General features: G+C 53.5%; 1 protein-coding gene and 2 non-coding genes across 3 annotated transcripts; 2 read left to right on the top strand and 1 right to left on the bottom strand.

Moving 5' to 3' along the window:
* Positions 1-5,256: 5,256 nt before the first annotated feature.
* LOC136373150 (small nucleolar RNA SNORD45) lies at positions 5,257-5,340 on the bottom strand. The gene has a single exon (XR_010745592.1). It is a non-coding gene; the product is annotated as a small nucleolar RNA SNORD45 (small nucleolar RNA).
* Positions 5,341-12,373: 7,033 nt separating this feature from the next.
* Positions 12,374-22,574, top strand: LOC136373126 (medium-chain specific acyl-CoA dehydrogenase, mitochondrial-like). Its single transcript, XM_066338075.1, has 12 exons — positions 12,374-12,425; positions 14,067-14,163; positions 14,824-14,921; positions 15,019-15,088; positions 16,368-16,468; positions 16,566-16,646; positions 16,873-17,003; positions 18,590-18,698; positions 19,614-19,754; positions 19,829-19,924; positions 20,285-20,533; positions 21,956-22,574. The coding sequence occupies exons 1-12, from the start codon at positions 12,402-12,404 to the stop codon at positions 22,025-22,027; spliced, it is 1,269 nt and encodes a 422-aa protein (XP_066194172.1). The 5' UTR covers positions 12,374-12,401; the 3' UTR covers positions 22,028-22,574.
* A 2,043-nt stretch (positions 22,575-24,617) lies between these two features.
* Positions 24,618-24,701, top strand: LOC136373146 (small nucleolar RNA SNORD45). The gene has a single exon (XR_010745588.1). It is a non-coding gene; the product is annotated as a small nucleolar RNA SNORD45 (small nucleolar RNA).
* Positions 24,702-25,102: the final 401 nt, after the last annotated feature.

Raw genomic sequence — 25,102 nt, 5'->3', positions numbered from 1 at the left:
GTCTAAAAACATGTCCATCTCAAACCTTTGTCGGAGTCTGATTTGGGTTTGTACCCTGTACCCCGATTCCCAGAGCTAGTCAACGATCTATAATCATTCTGTGATGATGTGTTTCAATGCTAACCTTACCGTTAAAGATTTGCCCAACGTTTGGTCAAGGTTGACCCAACTCTGCCCTGGTTTTCTCCCTTAAGCCCAACCCCACGTCCCCAGCATCCCTGGGTCTGGGTCAGCTGTGTGCCTGGTAGTGCCTCCAGCACTGCCTGCCCTCAGCTCCAGCCTGAGGAACTGGGAATTCAAGGACACCTGGAAGAAGCTGATCCACTCCACGGCGTGTCTCCACAGGAATAAGCCCGTGTCTCCTTCCAAGGCATTTCCAGTCCAAATGCAGAGCCTCCTCTGCTGTTGGTGGGTGCTGGTGGACACTGGGGGACGATCCATGAATTGGGGGGTTCTCGATGTGGGGACACTAAAGAATTTGGGCGGTGATGGCAGCAGAACCTTGGGATTGCGGGTGCCAGGTGGGGAAGCTCGGAGACTGGGGGGCCTGGACTCCAGTTTTGTGGGGAGATTGATGGGGGGCCCTTGAAAGGGCAGGTTTAGGTGGTAGGTGTGACAACCCAAATCTAGGGGGTGTGGGGAACAAGAGGTTTGGAGGAAAAGGGGAGTGTTGGAGGAGGGGACTCGGTTTGTGGGAACTGAGGGCTTGGGGTAGCCCAAATTTCAAAGGTGGCGAGGAAGCACCAATATTTAAAGGAGGTACCAATTTTGGGACAGACTCTTGGATTGGGGTATTCTGGGCTTGGACTGATGTTGGAGGACTCCTGGATTGGGGGGGGGATGTATGTGGGGGTCCCAATTTGGGAGGGAAAGGGGGGGGAATCTCCTGAATTGGGGGGAGCTTTTGTGTTGGGTAGCCCTAAATCTGGGTGACTGTACGCGGGGTAACTTCCAAATTTGTGGCCAGCAGACGGTCTTGAATTGGGGGACTCTGGGAAGAGAACCCAAATTTTGGGGATCAGTGGGGTGGGCAAAATTTTTAGTCAATGACTGGGGGCACCCCCCCATTTTTACCCAACCAGACTGGGACTGAGGGATTGGGCATTGCTCTGGGGTTCCCCCTGACCTCCCTCTTCCCCAGATGATTTTGGGGGTGCGCTGGGCTGGGGGCTTCACTCGCCGGTTGGGGGTCGAGTGCTCCAGTGCAGATGAGGCGCTGGCGGATGCAGGGGCTGACATCATCCTGATGGACAACCTGGCCCCCAGGTGAGCCCCAAAATCGGAGGGGGACCAGTAATGGTGAGACCCCAGAGGTGGGACTGGGCCACAGAAATGAGAGCTGGATTGTCAAAATGGGAGACAGACCACTAAACTGGGAGGAAAAAACACCAGAAAGTGGGCAGAAACTACATAGATCCAGACTCTGCCCAGTCCCCCAGGGGAGACCCCAACATCAAGGGTGTGGCAAAAATGGGGGATTCTCAAGTCTAAAGATGCACCACTAAACTGGAGGGAATCTGCTGCAAAATGTGGAGCAGCCTCAGAGGTAAGGGGGAGAACCCAGTCTTTGGAGGTCAATTGTTGGAAAACCTCAATTTGTAGGGGCTCTTGGGTTTTTTATTTTGGTTTTTTTAGTGCTTTATTTTGTGGGAGGCGACAGCAATTTTGGGCAGCAGTGGGTGGGAAATGCCTGGATTGGAGGGATTGGGTGGGGGAACTGCAATTTGGGGGTGTTCTGGGTTGAGAGCATTCTCATTTGAGGCATTTATGGAGGGTTTGCGCCCTGGATTAGAGGGTGCTTCTTGGAATTCCAGGCTCTTTCCTTCTCCAAGGTCAGCGCGAATAAAACTCAGGAGACCTTGTGTTTGAAGACTCATTCTGAAATCTATTATCCTTATCTATTACAAACTCACAAGACGGGAGCTCTGACAAGTCGAGAAAGTGAGCCAAAATGGCATCTATTCAAGGCTATTTAAGTCCCAATTATCCAATAAACTGCTGAAATATCGATTATTTATGCTTCTAATCCAATTATGATCTCCCGAAATCTACAATGTGGACATCTTCTACCCAATTTGAGAAAACCACTCAGATTTGTGAAGAAGAAGGAAGAAGGTGGTGCAAAAAGACAATGAATCCACACCCAATGTTCTCCGCCTTGGCTCCCACAGATCACCATACACTAAAACCCCAAATCTAAGTTTTTCATCCTGAGAGATCACACAACGCTACCCAGACACATTCCCATGATCCCAGTATTATCACTCATCTTTGGAAGCCTGTTTTAATGCCTCAGATCAAACGCAGTTTTTCCCTTAAGTTCTGTGGCTGCCAGCACAGACAGTCCCAAATTCTCAGCATCTAGGGTTCCCACAGGTCGTAGGTGGAAAGAACCCCAATTTTGTTGATCAAGGTGCTGGAGAGTCGAAATTTGTTCTGGGTGCTCAGACGATAGGACCAGGGGCCAGTGGGTGATGAGGAGCTCCAGCTGGGTAGATTTGAGGAGGCTTCTTATTTAGGAGAATCCCAGTTTTGGGGAGACAACTAATGATTTAGAAGGTTTGGGGCAGGACACCCCAAAAGTTGGAGTTCAGTGGGTGGAGTAACTCAAGAAATGGCGTCATGGGAGAGGATCCAAATGGACTGATTTTAGCTGTGACACCTCCCAATCTGAGAGGGGTTAGGTCGAGCATACCCCCAAGTTTTGGCAAAGGGGGGAAGGTGGGAAGGCTGGAAGGTGTCCCCCGCAGAAGCTACATGCTGTGGAGGCCCGTAGGAGGATTGTTTTGGGGACTCTCCCCCAGGTTTTGGCACCCCACTTCGATGTCCATGGCGTTTCTGACATACACTGGTCCCACTCTGGACGTTGCAACTGCAGGTGCTGGAACCCTACAACCAATACTAGGATTCCCCCAAAACCACCGGAGAACCCACTGTGAGATCCCAAAATATGTCCTGGGGATCCCCAAAATCCACCCCTGGAACCCCCAAACCCCAGTCCCAGTGAGGGGCAGCGGGAAACCCAGAGCCAGGTCCTCCCAGCCACCAGGGGGCACCAACGCCCAAGACACCCCACTGACCCACCACATCCAGGAGACCCCAAATCTCCATCCTGGGCTCTGCAAGGTTCTCCCATCCCATCCCCCATTTAGGACGGACCCTCCCCAACGCCGCCCCTCCCCCAGTGAGCAGGACCCCCGAGCTGGCACTCGGGCCTCCCAGCCGCCAGGTGGCGCCAAAGCACAAGAGGCCCAAACCTCCCGAAGAGCCCAAAGCTCCACCTGGGCTCCCTCCAACCCCCTCCCCACCTAAGGGAGACACCCACACCCACCCTGCGGTCCCCTCTGCCACCCTTTGCTCTCTCTACCCCCGAATTAACTCCTCCTCTACACACTCCCCCGGTTTGATCGGGGTGTCACCCCAAAATCCACCAGAGAATCCAAAACCAGCCGCTTTATTACCAGCTGAGCACGGGGTCATGATCACAGAGCCACTGAGCCCCTGCTACAAACCAGCATCACTCCTGCTGCTCGGGACCGGGATCGGCCCTTCACAGACACCCCCAGCTCCTCCCTGCAAAACTGGAATGAACAATAGGAAATCCCTTGGTTTGGGATGGAAACCGGCAGCCAGGGAATGAGCCCTCAGGTGCAGCAAGAGTCCAAGGATCCCAAGCCCTAGTAGGAGGATCCCAAACTCCAATTTGAGGGGCCCAAACCCCACCTGGGAGGTGGAGCATCTCAAATCCTGAGAGGTCACCAGAGTGTCCAGGACAGGCCAGGCGACATAGTGACTTTCCCAGCCCATCCCTGCAAAAGGCAGAGCTGAAATTCCACTGCCACGTGCTGAAAGCCAAGGAGGAGCAGCTGGCAAGGGACAGGGACGAGGCGTGCCAGGAGCTGGGGCTCCAAGAGAAGGAACCATGTGGCTCATCTGGCCGTAAAAGGAGGAGATGCCAAGTCTGACCAAGGGCACTGAAATTCCCAGCCACACCAGGCATGGAGCAGAGCTGGGGCTCCAAATCCTTCCAAATCCTAATCCTGTCCCAAGACGGGGACAAGGGGAGCCCAAAGGAACAATGCTGGCCCTGACCCTCGTTCCCAATTGCACTTTCACAGAGCCAATCCCATGGGATGGCCACTGTCAGATCCCATGGAGCACAATCCATAAAAGAGGAGCCCCACCTGCTTTCTTCATCCCCTGCGCCTGATGCACTGCTGCCAGGGCCCAGCTTGCCCATGGAATGCCCAAGCTCTTTCCTGCCTCAAAGGCCTCTGCTGCACTCTTGTACCATCACCCCTCTCCAAGACCCCTCCCAGCTTTACAGCCACAGAAGCTCATGATCCCCATTTCTCGCTGGAGGCACCTTCCCCAAGAACCCTCTGCTCTCCTTTCGCCCACAGCACAAGCCAGGGCACCCCAGAGTCCCTGAGGCTGTGGGTGGATCCCAAGGCAGCCCAAGGTGCAGCTGGAGCACACATGAAGCACAATGACCCAAAATTAAGCGGGGCCGACTGCAAGGGAAAGCTTCCCAGGGGTGCACGGTGGAGCCAAGAGCTCCCAGGGTCACTGGGATTTGAACCATGCCACAGCTTGTCCCTGGAGCAAGAGCAATCCCCAGTTCTGCCCTGGGGACTCAGCTGGCAGCCACCAAGAACTGGGTGTCACCCTGTGCTGTGGACTCCCAGTTGCCCAGGACGCTGCGGACAAGGTTTATGGCAAAGCCGCTTCTCTCGGGTCACGGGGTGCGGGAGGAATGCCCCAGCTTTCCAAATGCCTGACAGGAGCCTGGGAGCAGCTGGATCCAACCGCAGCCACTCACACCCTCAGGCGTCGTGTCTGGGCTGGCGGGAACGTTCTGGGTTTAACCGGACACCTGCAAGAAGCACAAAACATTCCAGGTTTAGGGCCAGGCTGAGCAGAGGTGCCAGTTGCCTCTTGCACACTCACTCCCACCTGCAGCTGCACCAGCCCCGCTGCACACAGAGACCCTGCACAGCTCTGCCCGCACTCGGGGGGCTCAGGGACACCCCCGAGTCAACGCTGCCACATGCACCTGGCCACCAGTGCCCAACCCAGGGAATTGGGGCCGGCTGAGAGCCCCTCGTGGGCACAAAACCCCACGGCTCAGCCCACAGCTGCACCTGCCCCACCCGGCAATGGGGCACATCCCAACCTGGGCCGAAGTCTGTCTGCTACGGGCATTGGATGCCACACTCGGCAAAAGCTCCACCGCCGGAGCGATCGGGGCCTTCCCGGGCCTCAGAGTAATTCTAGAGCTAAAGCGGTGAGAGACATCAGCTCCGCTCAGATAATACATGCCAGCGCTCATCCCGGGCCCGGGAAGCGCCTCCTCCTCCGGCCCGGCGCAGAGCCGCTGTTCCCAGCGCGGGACGCTCCCTCCGGCCGCAGCCGGGCCCCGGGCCGCAGCCCTTGGCACGGCGCTGGAGCCAGCGCCGCTGGCGGCGGGACAAAACGCCCCCGCCGCCGCCCCGGCTCGGCCCTTGCCGCGGCCCCGGCTCGGCGGCACCGCCATCGGCCTCAGCGGCCTCCGCGGCCTCCCGCCGCCGCCTCGCCCGGCCCGGCCGCTCCGCCCTGGGCCGCGCCGTTCCGGCAGCGCCGCGCCCGGGGCAGCGCCGGCGGCACCGCGCCCTTGGAGCGGCCCCTGCCACAGCCCGGCCACCGGCACCCTCGGGGGCTCTGCCCGGGGGGATCTGCCCGGGGGCTCCGTGCCCGGGGTGATCCGTGCCCGGGGTGATCCGTGCCCGGGGGCTCCGTGCCCGGGGGGCTCCGTGCCCGGGGGCTCCGTGCCCGGGGCGCTCCCCGCCGCTCCCCGCCCAGAGCCCCGCCACCAAGGAGACGCCCCCGCGACCCCTCCCGGGATCCCCGGCAGCCCTCGGGATCCCCACCTTTCCCGAGATCCCCGCCTGCCCCCGGCTCCGGCCCGCACCACGCGGCCGCTCCCGCCGCCGGTTCCGCTGCAAGGGACATCCGGCCACGGCGGGGCGGGAGGAGCTGCCGGCGGCATCCGCCCCCATCCGCCTGCAGCTCCCTCAGCCCCGGCCCGTCCCATCGCAGCTCCCTTGCCCTCCGTCCGTGCCTGGGGGCATCTTCCGCTGCCCCGCCATGGGCACGTGGCGGGGCCGTGCGCGCTGGCTCCGTGCCCAAGCGCTCCCTGAAATCTTTCCTTGGCACCTTTTTCTCCTGCCTGCAGCTCTCCGGGCCCGCGGAAGCACCAAGGCTTTTTTTTCCACGTGCCTCCCTCACCTGCCCGTGGTCTCCGTGTTCCTCAGCACTGCTCTCACCAAACCCTCGGGAAAAGCTCCCGAACACTCCAATTCCCCTACTGAAAGCAGCCGGAGCTTTGTTTTGGCGCCGGGATCACACACCCCCAGCTATTTCACACACCAGTGGCTGTCCACGTCACTAACACAAATCCATCCCATTTCCCAAACTCACACGTCTTTGCTGAACGTTCCCACAAATTCCTGTGCACATTTAATGACTTCGGAGGACTCAATTACATCAGAGTAAGGGGTCTCTCCAGGGTCTCTGGCGCTTCTTTGGGGAACATCCCATTCTCCTAAGTATCCTTTTATGCTCATGAGCCTCCTAAACCCACTTTGTCCCCTTTGAACGCGTCCCAGCTCCGTGATGGCAGCAATACCCGCCTTTTCCCCAGCATTGCTCACACCCCTGTCTGTATTTCCATGGCTCACATACCTCTGGCACAAGGAGACGGCTCAGTCCAGGACTGAGCACTGGCTGGGAAAGTTAAGGCAATTCACAGCTCTAAGGGCTGTTTGTTACTGATGGCATGGGGTTAAAATCTCTCTAAAAATAATGGGAATTGTAGACATTAGATTCAGGGGAGGTGGTAGGAAAGGTTGGGCCTGGACCGGCCTGTGAAAGGAACCAAAACTACGCAGGCCCTAGAAACAAAGGTCAGGTTTTGTCTTCACTAGATCGTGTGAAACTGCACCTGCAGAATCTTCATATGATCAATCATAGGATTGTTAAATGTAATAATTGTTTGATAATTGAATAGGATTCTTGTGTATTCGTAACAAGAATCATGAGCAATGATGTTTGCGGGCCTGATGTAAACTACACAAATTCATATATAGAACAATATGGGTTTAGTAATTAATATGTAGTCATATAACAAAAGGGTATAAAAACATGTCCATCTCAAACCTTTGTCGGAGTCTGATTTGGGTTTGTACCCTGTACCCCGATTCCCAGAGCTAGTCAACGATCTATAATCATTCTGTGATGATGTGTTTCAATGCTAACCTTACCGTTAAAGATTTGCCCAACGTTTGGTCAAGGTTGACCCAACTCTGCCCTGGTTTTCTCCCTTAAGCCCAACCCCACGTCCCCAGCATCCCTGGGTCTGGGTCAGCTGTGTGCCTGGTAGTGCCTCCAGCACTGCCTGCCCTCAGCTCCAGCCTGAGGAACTGGGAATTCAAGGACACCTGGAAGAAGCTGATCCACTCCATGGCGTGTCTCCACAGAATAAGCCCGTATTTCCTTCCAAGGCATTTCCAGTCCAAATCCAGACGCTCATGTGCTGAGGGTGTTCTATCTGTTATCATAATCCTTTTAGTTTGGGAATATCTGCAACTGCCTTTCTCGAATTGAATCTGCCCAACCTCGTCCCTCCAGGGCATCCATAAGATGGTGCAGCTTCTCCTGTATCACTACTCTGCAATCCGAGAGAATTTTCTTCAGGGAGTTTGAGCTGTTCCAAAGGTGAGATATGGAGGGTCTTACAGGGGCTCTCCACAGAGCAGTTCCTTGGAAAGGCTTTCTGGGCCAGGGACATTGCTGGACAAGAGCAAAGGATCAAGGCCTATTCAGTCCCGTGTCCTGGATTTACCAGAAAAACTTAGTCAGAGCTGTTTCCCTCCATCAGCTCCCACTCCCCTGAACTCTGAGGAGATGCACACGAGTCCCCAGCTCTTGCCACAGCTGGTCCCTCAGCCAAACACATCCTCAGACATCTCCAGATCCATCCAGTGGCCTTTTCTCAAACGCTGAGAAAAAATCATGGACTGAGATTTTACCAACCGGTCCTTGGCTCTGAGGGAGCGACCTTGATCCCTTGTAGGTGCCCAATGAATGATTGGATGTGACATGCAGTGTCTGGTCTGGTTGGCAAGCTGGGGATTGGTCACAAGTTGGACTCAATGACCTTGAAGGTCTTTTCCAGACTCAGTGATTCTGGGATTCCTCAAAACTCCTCTCTCCCAGCTTCTCCTTGTCCAGGATGTGCTCTAGGCCCCAACCATCCTTTCAGCTCTGGTCTGTCAGGTTTTTCTAGTGCTTGGGAGCCCAGACTGGAAACAAGAGCCTTGCCATGCTCCTTAGTTGGGCCAGACACACCTCAACTGCTCCTTCCCTCACCCTTCTCAAAGGGATGAGGGCACAGAAGAAGGAACTGTTGCTTCTTATTACATAACTTTGCCCATAAACTCACTATGTTTTTCATTTTCTGCTTCTCCACTGGTTCCATCCATATTTATTATCCTGTTTGCACACCTTTACATCCTTTTACCTTTTTTGCTAGTTAGACTTTAAGCTCTACCCAGCAACTTCAGGAAAACTGAAACTTTCTATTCTCTGTGTTATATATCACCCCCTCTCTCAGGGCCTGAGGGGTTGTCCCTTCCTGAAGCACCATGGATGCACTGGTCCAGCCCCCAGGAAAAGCCTGAGCTCTGGGCACTGCAGGGATGTGTTGGTCAGTCCAGGACAGGGCTGTGCTCCAGGCAGTGCCAGGGGACCTGTGCTGGTTAGTTCAAAATGAGGCTGTGCTCTAGGCAGTGCAGGGTTGGAGATGTGCTGGATGTGCTGGCCCATGGTCTGGGTCTGGTTCCAGCTGAGCACTTACAGTCAGGGAACCACAGGTAGACCCCATGGATTGTGATCTCCTGGAGTGCAGCTCAAGAGGACCGACACTTAGCCCTGCTGCCCTGCACACATGGGCTCTGACACCATCCTCTGCAGCCACTCTCCACCTTCTGCCTCAAAAACCATGGAGAAGAAGTCAGTGGGAGCAGTGGGGGTCTTGCATTCCCTGTCCCTGCAGATGGGGATCTCCAGTCTGTTCTCATGGCAGGTAGTCAATGACCACACTGGGATGGATGTGCCCGGCACCAGCTCAGTCACAGCCAAAGCCCCAAGGTCTATTGGAGGCTGGGATGTGGGTGTGTGTGTGTGTGTGTGTGTGACTTTAGCCAGTCTGAGCACATGCCTTGGCCTGAGGATTCTCTGGGGAGGAAGAGAGGGATGTCCTGGGCCTCTGCTGTGGCTGAGCTCCTGGTGTGAGAGCCACGGTCATATGCAGAAGGATCCAGAGGAGGAACCTGCTCACATCCATTGGAGCAGGATGTTTTCCAGCTGTGACGGAACAAGGGGATCCAAGGGGCTGTGACTTTGGCAAGCGGTGCAGGCTGGGGGAGCAGGGCTCAATTATGGCTTTGGGAAGGACCCAAGGAACCCTTAGTCCAATATGAAGGGGACAAAGGACTTAAATGATGCATGATGTGTGGGAAGGCAAAGGAAGGTAAATTTGGAGAGGAAAAATGGTGGTCAGTCTCTGCATGGGGACTACTCTGGGGTCATGGCCCATTGCAGTCCCCTCCATACTCCAGGAGTCATGGCTGCCACCTCTCAGACACCTCTGTGCCACCTTGGCCACTTCAGAGAGAAGGAGTGAATACTGCAGAGGGCCATTCCCTGTGGAATGCTCTGCCTGGGCTGCTTTACTTTCTGTGGATGCCTAGAGAAGAGTATCAGTGTTCCATCTGACAAGGGTTTGGGGAGTAAAAACGCTGAAAAACTTCTCAGCAAAGCCAGGACTAAGCACAGGTGAGCTCCTGCCCCACAGGAGCTGGGTCCAAGCACCCAGGTGAAGGTGAGGGAGCTGCAGAGTGGGTGTCCAGATCTCCCAGCAAATCCAGCCCAATACAGCTGCAGCCTCTCCCTGGATAGGTTCAATCTGCCATGGGGAGCAGTGTCTCAGAGCTACGTGGACACATAGATAGGCACAGACAGACACATACACCTGCCACCAGCAAGGCAGTCACCCACAGCTCCCTTGCACAGGACCTCTATCCCACACCAATGTCTAGCCCATGACCACAATCCCTTATCCCAGGATCAGCACCCACGCTGTGGATGTGATCCCTGATCCTGGGACCAGCATCCATCCTGTGGCTGTGATCCCTTTTTCACACTGGGACTAGCACCCACCCCAAGGTGTGATCCTCTATTGCAGGATGAGCATCAGCCTTGTCACTGGGATCCCTTATCCACACTGGGACCTGCATTCCTGCTTCCAGCCACATTAATGCCTTCTGCACCTAGATTGTCTCAAAAAAACCCCTGTACCAGCTTGTACCTGGGCCACAAATCTCAGGAGCTCGTTCCTTCCAGAAAGGTTATTGATACTGGTCTTGAAGGCATCTGGAAATAGCATCTCAATTCTGCCCATGTTTTCCCGAAATCCATCCCTGCAGCAGGAATACCCTGGGGGTGTGTGTGTGTGTGTTTGTGTGGGGTCCCTACAGGTATTCAGGCACCTGAAGCAGCTGCAGCTGTTTGTGACCCAGGAGAGCAGATAACACCTGTGCCATTACCTTTCCATATGGGATGGAGATGCCTCCTACCTGCCTCTGTGATTCTGGGGAACGTGATCCTGGTTAGTGAACTCCAGTGAAATCTACACTGCTCATTGGAAAACCCACTTCTCTTAAATGTGATGGAGAAATGGCTCTGCATCCTGGGGCTGTTATGATGATAAATCACCTGAGGAGTACTGAGGTGCGCAGAAACTGTACAAGGGATAAATAATCCATCGACAGAAGCTGAGCTGCTCAGGAGTTGAACTCCCAGTTGCAATCAGGAATGTGACCTGTGGAGCGCTGCTGGACAGGGGATGTTTAACAGCCCCAAATTCACACATTCTGTGGGCTTGAGACTGGATTTAAAACAGGAAGAACACATGAAAGTCTTCATTAAACATTGGAATAACATAAAGTTACACATTAACTTTTACTTAACTACAGGGAGGAAAAGTTACAGAATCTTCAAATTCCTAAGGTTGGAAAAGACCTCCAAGATCAGTGAGTCCAACCTTTGACCAAACACCACCTCATCACACATCCAGAGCACTGACTGCCATGCCCAGTCATTCCCTGAACACCTCCAGGGATAGGGACTTCACCACCTCCCTGGGCAGACTCTTCCAAGGCCTGACAACCCTGTCCATGAAGCAATTCTTCCTGATGTCCAACCTGAAAAATCCCCTGACACAGCTTGAGGGCCTTTCCCCTTGTTTAGTCCTTTGTTCTCTGGGAGTAGAGCCCGACCACTTCCTGGCTGCACCCTCCCGTCAGGGGGTCGTAGAGAGCCAGAAGGTTCCCCCCGGCTCTCCTTTTCTCCAGGCTGATCCCCCGCTCCCTCAGCCGTTCCCGGTGAGCCAGGCCCTGCCCCAGCTCCCTTCCCGTCTCCATTCCACCGCCACTGGAGTGAAAAGCCAGCCACGGCCGGAGCAAAGCCTGTGTGAGACCACGATCAGTTTTTTAACCTGCTGGTTTAAGCCGAGAAGTGTCTGCCCAAGGCAGGGAGCCGTTTCTGCCGCATTAAGCCAAACTTTCCGTGAGAAACCCGCCAGCGATACCCGAACCCATCGCGAGGTAATCTCACACGGCAAAAGGTTAACTCCCAGGGAAATCGAAGCAGCCGATCCCTTGTCATCCCGACAAAACGGTGCAGAGGAGGGCAAGGGGCGCGGAGGAGACCTCAGACCGGTCTGTTCGGGGGCATCGCCGTGTTCGGGGGGCACCGCCCTGTTCGGGGGCCATCGCCTCGTTCGGGGGGCACCGCCTCCTTCGGGGGGCACCGCCTCGTTCAGGGGGCATCGCCGTGTTCGGGGGTGTGGGGAGCGCCCGGCCCCGCCCCTCCCCTCCCCGCCCGGCCCCGCCCCTCCCAGCCCCGCCCCGCCCCGCCCCTCCCCTCCCAGCCCCGCCCAGCCCCGCCCCTCCCCTCCCAGCCCCGCCCCTCCCAGCCCAGCCCCGCCCCGCCAAGCCCCGCCCCTCCCAGCCCCGCCCCTCCCAGCCCAGCCCCGCCCCGCCAAGCCCCGCCCCTCCCAGCCCCGCCCCGCCCCGCCCCGCCCAGCCCCGCCCCTCCCAGCCCCGCCCCGCCCCTCCCAGCCCCGCCCCGCCCCGCCCAGCCCAGCCCCGCCCCCGCCCCTCCCCGCCCCTCCCCGCCCCGCCCCGCCCCGCCCCGCCCCTCCCAGCCCCGCCCAGCCCCGCCCCTCCCCGCCCCTCCCAGCCCCGCCCCGCCCCTCCCAGCCCCGCCCCGCGCCCCGCAGCGCTGGAACCGCCGCCGCGATGTCCGCGCTCAGCGCCAGCCGGGTGAGCGGGGCACGGGGGGCACGGGGGGCACGGGCAGAATCAGGGGAGGAGGGTCGGGGCTGGGGTCGTCCTGGGGCTGGGGCGGCGCTGCCAACCTCAATCCCGAGGATCCCGAATCGGGGTCTGAGCGCGCTGCCGCTCCCGCGCCGCTTCGTTCCTCGCCCGGGGGGTCGGTGCCCGTCCCGTTAGAAATTTGGAACATTCCTTTTATAGGGATCTATCGATCTCTTTGCCCGGGAACTGCGTCGGCACTTCCAGTTCTCCCCGTCATTCCTGAATTAGGGGAAAGGTGAAGGGCGCCGGCTCTGCCGTGTCCATCCAGTGTCTCCGTCCAATGCCCCTCCTGTGCCCCCCGGTGGGACGTGGCCACCTGCCTCAAGTGTCACGGTGACAGCGGGAGCGGCGGGGGCGACTGTGCCCGACGGCTGGGGATCTAATGGATGATATTCCTGGCACCGGAATTTGAGGTTCAGTGGGGGCAGAGCAGGTGGAAGGCACGGGGAGCTGGGTCTAAGCGTGGAGTGGACAGCGAGGCTGATCGAGTGATCAGGTGCTTGCCCAAATCCTCACACAGAATCCCAGAGTGGTTTGGGTGGGGAGGGACCTAAGAGACCACCGGTCCCACCCCACTGCCAACTTGGAGCAACTACAGCAGGTTGCTCCAAGTCCTATCCCACCTCACTGGGAACATTCGGATCAGAAGGACACCCCCACTGTTCCAGTGCCTTATCCCTGCGTGAGAACTTTGGTTTCTTGTCTGGGTGAGATCCCCCTGCCCAACCCTCACCTTCAGCTGTGCAGAGGTGTTGATGTGTCCAGAGTCACCTCAGTGATGCCCTTGACCTTGCCCAGCCGCAGGGGCAGAAGAACCACATGACTGAACATCTGAAACACAAACTTGGCAGCTCCTTTGGGAGATGTGTCACCTTCAGCCTTCTTGAGAATTCTGGGCTTTTTCTAGTTTTGTCTAAACCTTTTGGTGGAGATGCTGCATAGGACTGGATCATCCTTAAGGAAAAAAAAACAAAAAAAAAAAAAAACCAAAACAAACAAACAAACAAAAAAAACAACCAAAAAAAACCCCACCAAAAAAACCTCCGGCAACACCAAACCCAAACCAAAGCCCAAACAAATAAACTCCCCAGTTTACAGATTACAATACCCTGTTTTTTTTTTTTTTCTACCTCATCTTTTTGTCAGTTATACTTCAATGTCTAGAACACTTGGGAGGGTTGTTTCCTGGTGTGGTGTTCTGTTTTCTTTACACACCTGTGGCAGCAGTTTGGTAAGAAAACTCAGGCAAAAAGGGAAAACATGAGTGAGAACAGACAGTTTTGCAACACTTGTGTCTTGTGAAAACCCCACAATAAAACTTTACCTTGTGGTACCTTACCCAAGATGGGCACACACACTGACTCAGCAGCTCAGCATTCCGTGCTTGATCCCAGCTCTCCCCACAGTTCACTTTTTTGGCTTTACAGATATTTTCAGTGTTCTCTGACAACACTTGTGTTCCCTGTGTGCCACCTGTCACAGTCTGTGTCCCTTACTGTGTTATGGGGCTGCGCTGGCACCTTTAGGACAGGCTTCTTATTCCAGTCTGGGATATTCCTTCATTCTTATGGTCCTTTCCTGCTGCAGCTGCTCCGGACCCTGGGTTGGCCTGGCTGGAGGTTGTACTCCAGCAAACCTGCCCAAAACGTGCACCTGAGCAAACCTGTGAATGGGTTCAGCTTCGGTGAGTGTGGCAGGGCTGGGAAGGGAGGGAACAGGGAGGGAAAAATGGCAGTGCAGGGGCAAAAATCCAAAGGACCAAAATAAAGAGGCAAGCCCCACACCCCAGACAACCCCCAACAAAACAAACGACCAAAAAACCCACACAACAAGTACTGCAGCTCAGGAGGAATTTCCGAAACTGATGTTAATTTGGAATAGATTTCTATTCTTTTTAGAAAAACTATTTGAAAACTAAAAGCCCTTTTTCTCTCCAGGGCAGCCAGGGCAGGGGGTGATTTTTCAGAGACTTTCTTCTTTTCTGTAACTGCCTTGAGCTTTTTTTATTGCACAAAAAGCCTCAGCATTGAGTGATGATCCGCTGTTGACTTTTATACCATTAGAATATCCATGAGCAACACCAGGGGAACAGAGTGTGTCTAGGGATGTGACACAGAAATTTCTCCACACCTGAGCTATTAGAGGAAATTCTCTGGGCCAGCGGCAGATGTTTGAGAGATGTTTTTGGTAAAAACATTTTTTAACCTTTTTTCTCCATTTCCAGTAGTTTTTGAATAATTTTTAAACTAATGCTGTTGTAGGCATTGCTCAGAGCTCAGGGGGGTTCAGAGGGAAGGAGAAAGTTGAGTTTCTTTATGACTATTTTGCCTTATTTTTTCAACAGAACTGACAGATGAACAGAAGGAATTCCAAGCTACTGCCCGGAAATTTGCGCTGGAGGAGATTATTCCTGTTGCTGCACAGTATGACAGGACTGGGGAGGTAAATCCACCCCAAAGGAGGAAAAATAAGATTTTTCTCTTAACCTAAAATTTGAAATTTTACCTGTGATAATCAACTGTGATTTTCCCTGTTTCAGTATCCTGTGCCACTCATCAAACGTGCCTGGGAGCTTGGGCTGATGAATTCACACATCCCAGAGAGCTGCGGTGAGTGTGATCCCTTTTAATCCCTAAGATAAACCAAAGAAAAGACCTTGGAGGAGATTGTGGTGTGAATTTATAGATTACATATAAAATTACCTGTTGCACACTGGAGTAATCCCAAAGCAGTCTGTGGGCAGGTTGGCACATATGGGTGTAACAAGGCTGGATGGGATCAGGTGAGGAATTAGATTCTGATGTAGTAACTTATGGCCAGATTTTCTCCCATGATCCCAGTTCTTATCATCCCCATGTCAGGAATTCAAGGGTTTACTTTGATTCTTCCTCAGGCTGGAGCTGATTTAAGGGCTCATTTCTGAAGATCAGTTACCAGTTTAGCTGAGGTGCAGCCAGTGTGTAACCATGGATAAAAATGTTACACTTCAGAGTCCCTGTTTTACCTGAAAGTGGAGTTGGGGAAGTGTCCAGAGCATGCCCTGTTGGATCTTTTTGACTGATTTGGTGTATGTGGTATCAAAAACTGAGTTTCTGCAGCAGAGCCTGAGAATCATGGGAACGTTTGAACCAAGAGTGGCCTTTAAAGGTCCCCTTGTCTGACCCCCAGCAGTGAGAGGGAGGGGTTGGGTTGGTGCAAAACACTTGAAATTCAGGAATGAATTTGAAAAACCATCAGGTTTCATAGGGAAATCATCAGCACAGTTTGGCTGGATATCCACGTATAGACTGGAAAAGGAGGTATTGTTGAGACTGATGGTGAGTGTGAAAATGTTGAGGCTGGTGTAAAGGGCTGTGGGAGAAGGTCATAGAATCAAGGGTTCAAATGGAATTCCAAATGGGAAAAGAGATGGACACAGGAAAGGGAAGAAGTGATTCAAACTTCCCAGGTAAAATGGTGTCTGCTGCACTAATCCCTGCCTCTGAAAAAAGGGATTTGAGGGATATAATTCATAGTTTCGAGATTCAGAGCTCATGTGGCCCTTTTCCGCCTCCCAAGAACTCCCCAGGGAATGCTCAGATGTAAAGCAGTGACAGATCCTGGTGGCACCTTCTGGCCATTTTGTGCCACTTGTCCCACCTTGAGCAAAAAATTAACTCTCCTGAGAATGGTGAAACGGGATTTTTAAATCATCTGATTTCAATGAAAAGAAACAAATAAAATAATAAAAATATCAATCTGGCAGCATGCTATTTCCCAAGGCGTTCCCAAGGGAGAACATCTAATGGAACTCAGTGCCCATGGGGGATGTTTGGGATAACAAATGCTTGCAAATCATTAATATTCTGCACCTGAGAGCCCCCTGCATCCTCTCCTGTCCCCCCACAGGTGGGCTGGGGCTGGGCACCTTCGAGGCATGTCTGATCACAGAGGAGCTGGCATACGGATGCACTGGGGTGCAGACAGCCATCGAGGCCAATTCCCTGGGGGTGAGTCCTGCAGCCATCTGGAACTGGGGCTGGGCCTCTCAAACTGGGCTCTGGGCCCTTGAGGTGATGGGTTAATGCTCTGATCATTCCCTTCCAGCAAATGCCCGTGATCATCGCTGGGAACGAACAGCAGCAGAAAAAATATTTGGGCAGGATGACAGAAGAGCCCCTGATGTGTGTGAGTGTGACCAGGGAATCCTACTGATTAATTAATTAATGACAGGGGAACCTGATGTGTGTTTGTTCAGGGAATCCCATTACTTTAGTAATTAATTAACAACAAATGAGCCTCTGACGCTTGTGTGACCAGAGGCAGTCAGTCATTGCCCACAATTCCACAACGATTTTGTGGTTTCCCAAACCCAGAATGTTTATTCCTTGGGATGTGGGGGTTGTTCTTTCAGGCTTACTGTGTGACAGAGCCGGGTGCAGGCTCGGATGTGGCCAGGATCAGAACCCGGGCAGAGAGGAAAGGAGATGAGTACATCATCAACGGGCAGAAGATGTGGATCACCAACGGCGGGAAGGCCAACTGGTGCGTTCCTTTTGTGGCCACACTGGTCTGTACTGGGGTTTCCTTATGGGCATGTCGCAAACCAGAGTGTTCCAGTGTCTCACCAGTTCATTGGGAAGAGGCCTTAGGAAGGCTGACCTGAAACAGAGACTGGACAGAGCTAGTGAATAAAGTAGGTGTTTATTGAAAGGCCTCTAGGATACATCTTGGGCAGGACAGGAGCCTGACCAGGGCTACACGCAAGGTGAACTCAGACTGGTCACAAAAATTGATGATTAGTTACAAGGTCTTACACTTTTATAAGTTTTGGGTCCGTTTGCATATTGGGGTTTAGTTGTCTAATTACAGCCTCAGTTGTGAGGTCTCATCTTTCTTGTTTGTCCCTTCAGTCCACTGTTGGTTATGCTTTTGGGCCTGAAAGTCATCCTTGGTCTTCAGAAGGAAAAGAATTTGTTTTGTCTACCTACACTGTAAGAGAGCTTACTAGCACTTATTATGTGGCTCAGAACTACACCCCTAGGCAGCAGAGAATCTGAAAAACATGAAAGCTAAAACCTAAGGCATCAGCACCGGCAGTCCCAGTGCTGTGTGTGCCTAAAGAGGAAATGGGCTAATGACATCAGAGCTCGATGATGTCACAGCTCTGGTCGGAATGCTTCTCATTTGGGCTGAAAGTAGACGCAGTTTTCTCCGCTTTCCCTTTGGGATAGGGAGTTACTCAGAGTCAACTCCAAAATGCTCACATTACCGAGCCCTGACCTGGCTCCCAGACAGGGATCAGATGCTTCTGACTCAGCCAGGAATGCCTCCCAGTCAACAGGGAAAACTTGGTATTTAATTGTCTTAAGGTAATACATTTCTGAAGAGTCAAAGAGCCCAGGCTGGTGCTGTGGTGTCCGGGGAGGGCAGCACAGACCCTTCCTCGGGGCTTACCCTCTCCCCACTCCAACACACAAACTCTTCTCAGTTCAAGAGGAAAAACTTTATACATCTATCTATGAAAGTTGGGATTTCTCACTGCTTAATTTGTTGCCCGAGGCAGAACCAACACAGAGACTCTCCCAGCACATTTCTGACCCCCCTAAATGAGTTTTACAGCAATTGCTGACACAAACACCTAATTTACAAATGGTACTGAGAAGAGTAAAATGGAAATATTTTCAGTTGAGAGGAAAAGGCCTTGAACACAATGCTGCATACCCTGTACAATAATTCTTAAAGAAGTACTGGGAATTGGCTTATTTTGGGCTATTTGGGAGGATGAAGTGGGATATTGAGACTTGCAACACATGAGAAAAGTGGAGAAGCTTTGCAGGCTTTTCTGACGGCATTTCATTAAACCTTGATTTTTTGGGAAAGAGATGCCCAGACAACACTGACACTACTCACACTCCTTACTCCTCATTTGTTTTGTTTTTGTTGTGGTGTTTTTTGGGGGTTTTTTGGGTTTTTTTGGATTGTTTTTTGGAAGGGCCAGTTAAAAAGGGTTGTTACTTTACCAGTCGATTTCGTGTACAGTACAAATATGGACAAAACCACTCAGCATTTTTGCCACTAAGTGTCTGATTGTTGGGGGTGATCTTGACCCCCATCTCTGTCCTCCTCAGGTACTTCCTGCTGGCCCGCACTGATCCTGACCACGGGGCCCCGGCCAGCAAAGCCTTCACAGGCTTCATCGTGGAGGCTGACAGCCCTGGGATCCAGATTGGCAGGAAGGTAATCACCAGGAATTCTCACTCCTTCCTGAGCCAGTAACACCATGAATCGCCGTGAAAGGAAAATGGCTGAACCTTGTCAGGGCTCATAGATGGGTTTTGGAATTCTTACAGTGCCCAGAAACTGTTTGTAAGACACATGTAATAGTTATATTTACATATATGTATTTATATGTAAATTTTATGCATATTATATGTAAGATAATGATATATAATTACATGTAAGATATATAATTACACGTAATATATGTAATTAGATATAATGACAATAGGATTATAATTTTATGAATTCAGATAAAGAATTTCTCAGAAGGGTCAAAAGCAGATAATTTTGCCCAGCTGCAAAAGAACTTTTAAGAACATGGAATTGCCAAGGATGTCCCAAGGGGAGTGAAGGTGTTGGCAGAACCTTCCCCAAAATCACCCAGTTTGGTGCAATTTCAGCTCCTTCTGCCCAAGTAAGGCACCATGGAGGCCCTGGTTTTCTCTCTCTTTGCTTACATTTGGAACCTGAAAACCTTATTTATTTATGCATTTGTCTTTTGGCAGTACAGCTGGGTCTTGCAGCTGCTGCAAGTCTGTTCTTGACTGTTTTCTCCCCCATGTGAGAGGATAGAATTGAATTATATGTAGAACTGAATCCTCCAGAGGATAAATTGAACCAGAAAAGGTTAAAGGAGGGATTCCAGCTTCAGAATTATCTTCCACATCGAGGCAGTGACCAGCTCAGGTGTGACAGGTCAGGGGCTTACTGGGCTGGTTAGTCCAAACTGGTATTTCTTCTCTCTGGTGGGTTTTAGCTAAAAATAAAGTGGTTTCTTAAGGTAAAAAAAGTTATTTATTCTTTAAGTGAACTAAAGGATGAAATTGATTGTACCTGGGAAGAATCTGTTTCAGTGGCACACCCCTTTTCCAGGAGCTGAACATGGGCCAGCGCTGCTCGGACACGCGCGGGATCGTCTTTGAGGATGTGCGAGTCCCCAAGGAGAACGTGCTGATTGCGGAGGGCGCTGGCTTCAAGATTGCCATGGGCGCCTTCGACAAGACCAGGCCCCCGGTGAGTACCAGGAATGGGCTGCTCACAAAGCAAACAGGAATTTCTGCTGCTCATCCCTCGCTGTGCCCACCCAGGTGGCAGCAGGGGCTGTGGGGCTGGCGAAGCGAGCGCTTGACGAGGCCACGAGGTACGCCCTGGAGAGGAAAACCTTCGGGAAACCCATCGTGGAGGTGCGTTTCGAGTTACACACGGGAAAGTCTGATCCAGCGCAGATCCCAGTTCCACAGAGCTCCTTGAACACAACTTCCTAAGTGCACTGAATTTGCAAATTAAGAAATGAAGATAAAATTATATATTAGGGAAGATTTATTCCCAGAAAAGCGTGGCTCTGGTGGAGTCCCCCGTCCTTGTGGCACCTGGGGACACAGATTAGTGATGACCATGATGGTGCCGGGGCGAGGCTTGGTCCTGATGATCTTAATGGTCTTGTGCAACCAACCCCAATGATTTCATGATTCCGAGCAGAAAGCTCCTTCTCCTGTAGTGTCACAGCCCTCTGAGGCTGACCCCTTGGATCTCCACTCTCCCAGCACCAGGCTGTGGCATTCCTGCTGGCAGAGATGGCCATGAAGGTGGAGCTGGCCCGGCTCGGGTACCAGCGCGCGGCCTGGGAGGTGGACGCTGGCCGCCGCAACACCTTCTATGCCTCCATCGCCAAGGCCTTCGCTGGGGACATTGCCAACCAGGTGGCTGCTGATGCTGTGCAGATCTTTGGGGGCAATGGCTTCAACACAGAATATCCCGTGGAGAAGCTCATGAGGGATGCCAAAATCTATCAGGTGAGTGGGACAGAGCAAGAGGTCTCCATGGCAATGCAGGCACATTAATTAATGTGCTGATTAATTGCAATCGGCATGGACACAGGCTAAATACAAAGTAATTAATTGCTGATTAATTGCAATCAGGATGGACACAGGCTAAAAAGATTTGGAGACTGAAAAGCATTGAATCAAGGAAGTTCTCAGATGGCTACTCACTGGGCAGATGCTTTGGCTGAGATGTCACGGGCACTGAGACTCATGGATTAATTAATTACACTCTGTGCTGTAGAAACAGCCATGGGGCACAGCCCATGGTGATTCACTTCTTCAGATATTTATTTATTGGTTTATTTTCCAAAAGAACAAAACATGGTCATATATCCTCATTTTCAGCCCACACACTTCCCTAATCCCCATTGCTTTTTCTGCAGTGTTATTGCCAAGAACTTATTCCACGCCAGAATTCCTCTGTTGGTTCAAGTTTGTTATTCAGCAGGAATGGATTCATTTCTTTAAGAAACCCAACGACTTTCACCTTTTCCCTATTTCCAACAATAACCATGACTGTCTGGAACTGATCCAAACAGGTCTCAGGGAACTCATATGGGCTCTGACCTGTCATCAAGTGACCATAGCAGCTGAGATTCCAGGTGGTTGACATTCCTTTTACAGCTGACTTTAAAATTCCAGCTGTTCTCACCAGCCAGGAATTTTTCCCTCTCCAAGGACAGAAAACAGATGTTTGGAATTGAAAAGTTCTCAGTTCTGATTTCAATCCTGCCAGGGAGGAACTGAACAGGCTATGAGACTTTGTAAGAATCAGGCTTTTTTCCTGTTCTGGGTTTTTTTTCCACCAAGATCCTCCATCACACATCTCCATCGTCAATGCATGGCCAGGCATGCTGAGGTTTTGAAATTGTTCAAATTACTCTGATTTAGTGTGAAATTTTGAGTGTTTTCCTGTTCCCCTCCATCCCTGCAACAACTTGGGAAAGGGGTTGGACCTTGCAATTCCAGCAGTTTTACTTGGAAAAGCTTTCTGCTGTTTGGTGATTGTTATACTGACTTTGTGACTGCAGAGGAAGTGGATTTGCAGGTATAGGAGTGATTTGCTGAAGCAACTTCAGGCAGGATTGGGAGCTGAAACACTGAAATTCTGCTGTCCTGGAGCCACCCTGGGCTCTCCTTGGGGGATCCCTGGATCTCTTCTGTGCTGGGCACACATGTGTTTGCATACCTGGGGAGTCCCTGGATCCCTCCTGCACTGAACACACACCTGTATTTGCTTATTGCCTCTAATGGGTCATTGTCACACTAATTTTTCCAAGTTTTCCCTCTTACTGCCCCCTGGCTTGGTGCAGGGAGGGGTCACAGCTGTGCAGACTCTGGTCAAACACCTTTCCCAGCTGCTGGCTCACCTGTCTCTGGTTTTCCCTGCAGATCTACGAGGGCACGGCACAGATCCAGCGAGTGATCATTGCCCGTGAGCACCTGGGCAGGTACAAGGCCTGATGGATACAGCAGCTCCAGGCCCAGAATTCCAGGGAAAGGGATTGTGCTGCATTTCTCCATTAGAAAAACATGGGGGAAACCCTTCTCCATCAAACTCCTATTCTTGTGCCTGATCCAGCACAGGCTCTGGAACCCCATCCATCCCCTGAGCCCATACCACTGACTGATGATCCCAAACATCCCTAAACTCCACAGGGATCATATTGCTCTTTCCAAATCTCCCTCTGGCTTTCAGCAGCAAAGGAGACAAAACTCTTTCCCCAGCAAACCTGGATGAGCAAACCTGATGGTTGGATTTGGGGTGTTTCCATGTTTTTAATGGCACTGATCCTCTCCCTTTGTTTATTCCTGGGGTTTGGGTGATGGCAACTGGATCAACCTCAGGGAACTTAAAAAAACCATGACTTTTCCTCCTGTGGAAGGGCCAGCTGGCTCTGGCAGTTAGGCTCCAGGACCCCAGTTCCCAAGATCCACAGGAAACTTTGTAGGTTCTGAGCCTTTCAAGAGCCAGATCTCAAGAAAAACTAAAGTGAATCCATGTTTCTCATGCCTTGAGCCAGAATTCCTTGTTATGGATGAATGATAGTGATGGTGTGTGAGAGGGGCTACATATGGGAGGAAAGAAGACTGGGGCAGTGGGAATGTGGATCAACTGATCCTGTGGAAAAGCGTGCAGGAAATGGGCTGGGTTTGGGCGTTGCAGTGGCCTGAGCTGGGCCTTGCCCTAACGCCCTGATAAGGGCCAGGAACGAGACTGTGTGGTGCCGAGGATTTCCCTGGAAAAAGGCTGTTCTAGAGTCACTGCCAGGATGATAAATGCTGTTGGTGTTGACAGGGCAGGAGCAGCTGACCCTGCACTCCTCACAGGCTCTAGTGAGATCCACTGCCTTGTGCCCATCCCAGCATGGGATGGGCTTTTGGGTGGGACTGGGGTGGGCTGGGAATGGACAGGGGAGGATGGAATGGAGATGGAAGTGGATGGGAACTGCTCAGAGAAGCCATGCTACAAAAAGCCAATGTCCACAAAGGAGACAGAGGAGTCCTACAACTTTATTTGAATAAAGGGAGAGAGTCCACTGAGGCATACACCCCTGAGGTGTCTCTTGAGGTTTTGGAGGGTGCAGTCTCTTTTTATTCTAAACTCCCAATCGCATGTTGCCCTCTTCCTTTCCCCATTGCCTGAGGAACCAGGAAGTTACAGCCTTCCCAAACCACCTACTACATATTCCCCCCTTGAACATGTGTTGCCATTTTCCCATGAAGTTCAGAAACTGAGGCTGTCTGGGTTCTGTGGGTCCACCAGAAGTTCAAACCATCTGCAGCACACTTTGTGCGGACCCATTTCTCCTATTACCCTACAGTTCAGGAGCTCAAAATGTCTGGGTCAAGCAGCCTGGGTTCAGTAACAAACTTGCCCAAGTGGATGTTCATACAGACCTTAAAATCCATTTAGAAGATATTAACACCCATTTTATGACAGTAGTGAAGGACCCCACAACCCATTCTTTCCACATCCAGTCTTTTGTGAATACATTGGCACGCATTTTCCTATCAGGACGACAGCGATTGGGATGGGGATGGACGCAGGGTGGATGGAGTGGGCTGGGGTGAAGGTTGCGATGGGAATGAAGGCGGATGGGGACAGAGGCGGTTAAGATGCGGGTGAAAGCAGATAAAGGGGGACGGAATGTACATGGAGGGTGATAAAGGGGAAGGAGGCGGATGGGATGAGGATGAATGACCACGGAGGTGGAAGGGAGGCGCATGAGGGAGTTGCTTAATTAGCCATATGGAGGTGGGTGGGCCGGGGCTGAGGGAGCCGCAGGCGGATGGGGGCGGATGCCGCCGGCAGCTCCTCCCGCCCCGCCGCGGCCGGATGTCCCTTGCAGCGGAACCGGCGGCGGGAGCGGCCGCGTGGTGCGGGCCGGAGCCGGGGTCAGGCGGGGATCTCGGGGAAAGGTGGGGATCCCGAGGGCTGCCGGGGATCCCGGGAGGGGTCGCGGGGGCGTCTCCTTGGTGGCGGGGCTCTGGGCGGGGAGCGGCGGGAGCGCCCCGGGCACGGAGCCCCCCGGGCACGGAGCCCCCCGGGCACGGATCACCCCGGGCACGGAGCCCCCGGGCACGGATCACCCCGGGCACGGAGCCCCCGGGCACGGATCACCCCGGGCACGGATCACCCCGGGCACGGAGCCCCTCGGGCAGAGCCCCCCGGGCAGATCCCCCCGGGCAGAGCCCCCGAGGGTGCCGGTGGCCGGGCTGTGGCAGGGGCCGCTCCAAGGGCGCGGTGCCGCCGGCGCTGCCCCGGGCGCGGCGCTGCCGGAACGGCGCGGCCCAGGGCGGAGCGGCCGGGCCGGGCGAGGCGGCGGCGGGAGGCCGCGGAGGCCGCTGAGGCCGATGGCGGTGCCGCCGAGCCGGGGCCGCGGCAAGGGCCGAGCCGGGGCGGCGGCGGGGGCGTTTTGTCCCGCCGCCAGCGGCGCTGGCTCCAGCGCCGTGCCAAGGGCTGCGGCCCGGGGCCCGGCTGCGGCCGGAGGGAGCGTCCCGCGCTGGGAACAGCGGCTCTGCGCCGGGCCGGAGGAGGAGGCGCTTCCCGGGCCCGGGATGAGCGCTGGCATGTATTATCTGAGCGGAGCTGATGTCTCTCACCGCTTTAGCTCTAGAATTACTCTGAGGCCCGGGAAGGCCCCGATCGCTCCGGCGGTGGAGCTTTTGCCGAGTGTGGCATCCAATGCCCGTAGCAGACAGACTTCGGCCCAGGTTGGGATGTGCCCCATTGCCGGGTGGGGCAGGTGCAGCTGTGGGCTGAGCCGTGGGGTTTTGTGCCCACGAGGGGCTCTCAGCCGGCCCCAATTCCCTGGGTTGGGCATTGGTGGCCAGGTGCATGTGGCAACGTTGAGTCGGGGGTGTCCCTGAGCCCCCCGAGTGCGGGCAGAGCTGTGCAGGTTCTCCGTGTGCAGCGGGGCTGGTGCAGCTGCAGGTGGGAGTGAGTGTGCAAGAGGCAACTGGCACCTCTGGTCAGCCTGGCCCTAAACCTGGAATGTTTTGTGCTTCTTGCAGGTGTCCGGTTCAGCCTGAGAT

Source organism: Sylvia atricapilla, chromosome 32, assembly GCF_009819655.1.
Source record: "Sylvia atricapilla isolate bSylAtr1 chromosome 32, bSylAtr1.pri, whole genome shotgun sequence".
NCBI classification, from domain to species: Eukaryota; Metazoa; Chordata; class Aves; order Passeriformes; family Sylviidae; genus Sylvia; species Sylvia atricapilla.
Note: the sequence above shows the minus strand (reverse complement) of the source record. Positions and strands in the feature narration are given on the sequence as shown.

Coding starts and splice junctions, on each gene's coding strand:
- LOC136373126 (XM_066338075.1), top strand. CDS start 12,402: ATGTCCGCGCTCAGCGCCAGCCGG. Junction 16,647..16,872: donor CAGAAGAGCCCCTGATGTGT/GTGAGTGTGACC, acceptor TTGTTCTTTCAG/GCTTACTGTGTGACAGAGCC. Junction 18,699..19,613: donor GGATCCAGATTGGCAGGAAG/GTAATCACCAGG, acceptor CCCCTTTTCCAG/GAGCTGAACATGGGCCAGCG.